Source organism: Rhagoletis pomonella, unplaced genomic scaffold (assembly GCF_013731165.1).
Source record: "Rhagoletis pomonella isolate Grant_MI unplaced genomic scaffold, Rhpom_1.0 Rhpom_scaffold_00006, whole genome shotgun sequence".
NCBI lineage: Eukaryota > Metazoa > Arthropoda > Insecta > Diptera > Tephritidae > Rhagoletis > Rhagoletis pomonella.
Genome location: NW_023458560.1, coordinates 63,435,959 through 63,441,012, shown reverse-complemented (window position 1 = coordinate 63,441,012; position 5,054 = coordinate 63,435,959). Strand labels below are relative to the sequence as shown.

General features: G+C 37.7%; 3 protein-coding genes across 4 annotated transcripts in view; 1 reads left to right on the top strand and 2 right to left on the bottom strand.

Moving 5' to 3' along the window:
* Positions 1-841, bottom strand: part of LOC118742032 (cilia- and flagella-associated protein 44) — a 20,349-nt gene extending 19,508 nt beyond the window's left edge. Inside the window, exon 1 of the mRNA XM_036473999.1 lies at positions 49-841. Coding sequence (XP_036329892.1) covers positions 49-530 — 482 coding nt within the window. The 5' untranslated portion in view covers positions 531-841. The remainder of the gene's footprint in view (positions 1-48) is intronic.
* An 89-nt stretch (positions 842-930) lies between these two features.
* LOC118741101 (F-box/LRR-repeat protein 15) lies at positions 931-2,666 on the top strand. 2 transcript variants are annotated; one of them, XM_036472937.1, is made up of 2 exons: positions 931-1,971; positions 2,116-2,378. In XM_036472937.1, exons 1-2 carry the CDS (start codon positions 1,235-1,237, stop codon positions 2,282-2,284), a joined length of 906 nt encoding a protein of 301 aa, XP_036328830.1. In that variant the 5' UTR covers positions 931-1,234; the 3' UTR covers positions 2,285-2,378. The 2 variants fall into 2 exon arrangements, with proteins under 2 accessions (XP_036328830.1, XP_036328829.1); XM_036472936.1 differs by lacking the exon at positions 2,116-2,378 and adding an exon at positions 2,379-2,666 and having other exon boundaries at positions 944-1,971.
* Positions 2,572-5,054, bottom strand: LOC118742031 (geranylgeranyl transferase type-1 subunit beta-like; the record flags this gene model as incomplete). Its single annotated transcript, XM_036473998.1, has 5 exons — positions 2,572-3,507; positions 3,575-3,727; positions 3,794-3,957; positions 4,029-4,188; positions 5,001-5,054. Coding segments are annotated over 5 exons (957 nt in total), but the record flags the coding sequence as incomplete, so codon positions are not given.

Sequence of the window (5,054 nt, the reverse complement as noted above, 5' to 3'; positions counted from 1 at the left end):
GGTATACTCTTGAATACATCAATCAATTTGGCATGGAAACATGAAGGTTGTACAGCGAAGCGTGTATTGCTCACCATGTACACCTTGCAGCTTACTTTGGTAACAAAAACCGGCGCTAATTGTTGCTGTTGTTGGTTATTGTTGGGCGTATGTAGTGCATTAACATTCGGCTTGCTGTTGGACAACGTATTACGTTGGTAAGGATGCGCTTGATCGCGTGCATTCCTAGCATAACTGCCGATGTTATTACGTTTTAAGTCATTTAAGAAATTTATAGCTCCCGCGGAATGTTGCGGAGTCTTTTTGTTTTGATTGTTATTTGTTGTAGATTGCTGCTGTACTTGATGTTGCTGTTTAAAGAAAGTATTCGTCGGAATAGCACCTATGGCGTTACGATTTTGATGCAGTGTGGCATTCCCGGGTTTGTCTCCTGAAGTTACAGAGTTAGCTAAACGTTGCTTCTTTGCGGCTAATTTTTCCAAAGCTATACGACGTTTCTCCGCAATTTCAGCAGCACTACACATAGACATTTTACTAAACTTTGGTATATTTACAACATAAAAAAGTGCTTTTAATTTTTGATACTTCACTGGCGCGAATAAAAATAAATAAAAATTCAAATACACAGCTGATCGAATGTAACAACTTTGTACTTAAAATACTTTACACCCAACACCCACTAGAGATTCCACATAGCAGTTCAAATTTTAATTTTTTTAATTTCCTAAATGAAGGAAACTCCGCTTTCTAGCTTAATCCGCTTTGCTCTTTCAAGTTAGAGAGTGGAAGAGGTCATGCTTACTCTATCTTGTACCGGCTTCAAAATTTGAGTAGCCTTGATATGTGCAATATAAAAATGCTTCAAAGGCGTAAAGAGGTAATACAAAAAAAAAACCTTAATATACACCTAACAAAGCACGTAAAGATACTCGTATAGATTTAAGTTCTTTGATAGAACGCAAGCGAGGTTCTCACGCAGGTGAAGGTGGCCAATAAATATATAACTAATGGAAAATGGAATATGTGTTCATCTGCACCACCCTGCAACCAATCAGCTGTTTTGGTAATGTGTATTCGCGATCAAAATAGAACATATAAAATATAAAAACAAAACAGAGGAAAACGTATTGAAATAAGTCAATATACTTGAAAAATATTAATGAATTCACATTAAATTTCTTTAAAAACCAATTCTTTCACTTATCGTGGTCATCAGTTACAAACAATTAAAAAAATGTGTAGCCTACAGGCAGAGGAGAATCATTTGGCCTCCATGGCAGTAGCTCCATCAGCTCAGGAGACATCGTCAATAGTGACACTCTTCGATATAAGCTGGCAGGATGTTTTGATACCAATGGTCACCGAATTCCTCAGTCTCAAAGACTTATTTAATTTGCGTTGCTGTTCGCAAACTGCCAAACGCTTCGTGGAAGCTACATTTGAGCGTCGCAAAGACATCAATCTGGCTGGCAATAATAGTCGCAACATTGAATTAGCATTCACTGTCTTGGGAAAGTGCTGCCGCCGCGTTGAGAACCTGTATTTGGCACGTTGCCATTGGTTGACAGATGAATACCTGCTGCCGATTTTAGCTGAAAATACCCGACTGCGTATAGTAAATCTAAATGAGTGTGTCAATATAACACCGTTAGCACTCCAACCGATTATTATTGAATGCAAGGAGCTGCGCATTTTGAAGCTTTCCAAATGTCAGTGGTTAACTACAGGCGCCGTTGATGCGCTGACTTTGCACCACAGCAATTTGGTTGAGTTTGACATTTCACACTGCACAGCAATTGGAGAGCGTTGTTTGATTATATTCTTCCGAAAATTAAATAAATTAAATGTTTTGTCATTAGCCAATACACCAAGTGTTACTGATCAGGTGTTAATACAGATTGCCAACTACTGCCGGGCACTGGAGCACATCAATTTGGTTGGCTGTGCTGCTATTTCTGACTATGGTATACAGTAAGTACCGAATTACTGATGGTTAAGGCATGCAGTTTTCCCCTATGTTTTCGCAACTTTCCAGAAAACTCCACCACACACTTAAGTATTTAGTGCAGTACCCTCACAGTTTTTTTTTTGCATTTCTCTTTTTTCTATTTGCAGTGCAATCGCGACGCATTGCACTCAGCTACGTTCACTACTTGTGCAACGTTGTCCGCGTGTTACGGAGCGTTCATTAGCACCGCTACGCAAACGCGCATACGTCGATCGACAAAGTCAATTAGATATGTATTTAAATGACTTCTACCCCAGTGATTTTCTCATTTACTAATTTGAAATCTACATATTATTTATATACATTTGACTATCAGAGGCAATTAAGACAGCGGAGTTTATTTATGCTCTGCTTTTGTGTTTATTTGCAGCGCTTTAACTATAGCTTGCCAGCATCTACAATCGCTGATGGTACATCGATGTCCGAACGTAACGGAGCGGGTGTTGGCGCCACTGCGTGGTCGCATCTATATCGATCGTCCGCAGCTGGGCTATAATGTGCCAGCTTTTCCGGGACATATAAATTGTCTATATTTGCAAGTTTAACTCAAAATGGCTATTTCACTCTGTTTAGAACTACTATATTTTTGTGTGTGATTCTCTTTAGAAAATAACTTATGCTAGCTGTAGTTTTAAACTCTAGTTTATTTACAATACCGATCAATATATGTATAACTAAATACAATTAAAAAATAGTTGTGCTTATGCTTTCACAATAGGTTCTCACAATAAATATATGATTGGATCTGCTTATTAACGGAACCGCGTACACTTAGCTGAAACTGTAGAAAATTTAGTTTTTGTAGAGCAAAATTACAGATTAGGAGTTAAAATTGAGTGACCAGCTGCATGACTCTTTTGGGGAGTGTTATAAGCAAAATTATTGCAGAATATCTACATATAAGCATTAGAAACAAGACCAAATAAAAGCGGATCGCTTCTCATATTACAAAAACAAAAACACTCCAACACCTAATTCGTAGACCTTTAAAAATAAATGGCCGATCTCGAACTACTGCCAACAAATTATTTTCAGCTTAATTAAATGTAAAAATTTAGTAAACCAAATGCGCATTATTGTGCTTCTATAAGCGGCGAGGTAACGGACGTTGAATTTTCAGCGTTGCCAAGCTTTGATGCCGATGTATTTTTGCTAACAAATTTGTCTTCTGCATTATCAGTTCGCCACTGTGCATGTACCTGTTTCAGACGATTATATGCACGCATTGATATATTCAAGCTAGGCATAACTTCCAACAAGCCCGGTTCATTCATGAAGGACAATCCACAAAGACCAAAATATGTGTGAAATGGATCTGTTGTAGATTGTGGCCATTTGGAGAAACCACCGACTATGCTGTCTTGTGTCTCCATAATGTAGGCGCGATTTTCGGCGTAGTCGATTAGTTCAAAGGCACCTAAAATACGTAGCGCTGCACCAATCCAAAAGGAATAACAGGTATCCACAGTTTTGTTCGGACGTCCCTGGAAACCATTTACCTACAAAAAGGCGTTGCGCATTAAAATAGAATATTACAAAGGCAATCAACAAATAAGTACAACTCACTTGTCTAAAAATGAGCCAACGCTTTATATTTTCAATCGTTGTCTCGTCTAAGCGATGCAGTTGGCCGCTCAAATCTAACGCAGCCAAAGCGCAAAATGTAGTACCACCATGCGCTTCACCCTCCAAATACTGACTGAAGCCATTGTCATAACGCTGCAGTTGTAAGAGGTTTGATTAATAATTTTTTTTTCTAACCTTTCCGCCATTTTAAATACTTACAATACAACTTGTTATGAATTGGAACATTTTCTCTTTATCCACATCTCCCCAATAGTCTAACATATGGCAAATGGCGGCTGCACAAAACACGAAACGCATATCGTTCTCACTGCCGTCTATACAGGCGCTAAAGCTGCCATCTGGGCGTTGGACTGCAGCTACGCCTGCGATATGAGAGGCATTTTTTATTTCATTTTATCCTTTAAGTATGTATGTATGTAAGTTTGCTACTCACCATCAACAATGCTTTTGCGATCCAAACGACTCAAGTCATCACCAAGTGTGGCCAATATGCCAATACCAGTGTAAGTCATTGCAAGATGACCCCACTGATAGTACCTGGCATTAGCCTGCAGTTGCTCATCATCGGAAATAATGTTGACACAACGTGATCCCTAAAAAGAAATAGGAATTAAGGAAATCTTAATTTTCTCATGAGTTCGATTATATTGTTTGTGTCATTTTCGATTTAAGAAATTTGTTGTTATATTGTTATATAGTATATGTAGGCGGTTGAACTTAAAACTTGCAATATCGCAAAAAGTCCATAAAATAACTAATGAATTTGATACAAAAGAAAGGTTCGAAATGGTATTGCTAAGAGTGCAATTTTTTACATTTTTAAATTACTTATTTAAATTATTTGTTATGCCGCTGCTATGATAAAAGTTACTTGCTGCTCTTATAACAGCAACGAGGTATTTGCTAATTCGGGAATCGTTAAAATGATATGATACGTTTGACTGGAGAGTACATTCATACATATCTGCCAACATATATTTCATTACTTGGCAAGCAGTTTGCTTAAATTTAATGTGTTTGTTTCTTAAATTAGCCCTAATAACGCAAGATTGTTATCTCAAGAAAGAATAGCGATACTTGCTTTTAAAGGGGAACATGAATCACAGCATGTTTTTTTTTTTGTATACTGAAGTAAACACAAAAAGTCACGGAGCTGCAGAGCAAACATGTTTTAATACAGTTGAGAAGTTCGTAAAAAGATAGTGAGTGGTTGACTGTTTTATACGCGACATATGTTTATACATACATATAGATAACATGTTATGAGAACACACGTACATACATATGTATATAGTATTGTGCATGTGTACATGCAAATAAAATAACATTACCTTCTAGTGGCTTATGATTAATTGCCTGCGTTATGACGCGGCTACGGAGTTAAACCCTAGCCGCTGGTATTTACCTGAAAGCCACTGCAACATTTCGTTTCTCCCTCCTTCGTAATTACCAAACCACC

Excerpts from the sequence above, each read along its gene's own strand:
- LOC118741101 (XM_036472936.1), top strand. The coding sequence starts at position 1,235 with ATGTGTAGCCTACAGGCAGAGGAGAATCATTTGGCCTCCATGGCAGTA. Across the intron at positions 1,972-2,378 it reads ATTTCTGACTATGGTATACA|CGCTTTAACTATAGCTTGCC; the intron begins GTAAGTACCGAA and ends GTTTATTTGCAG.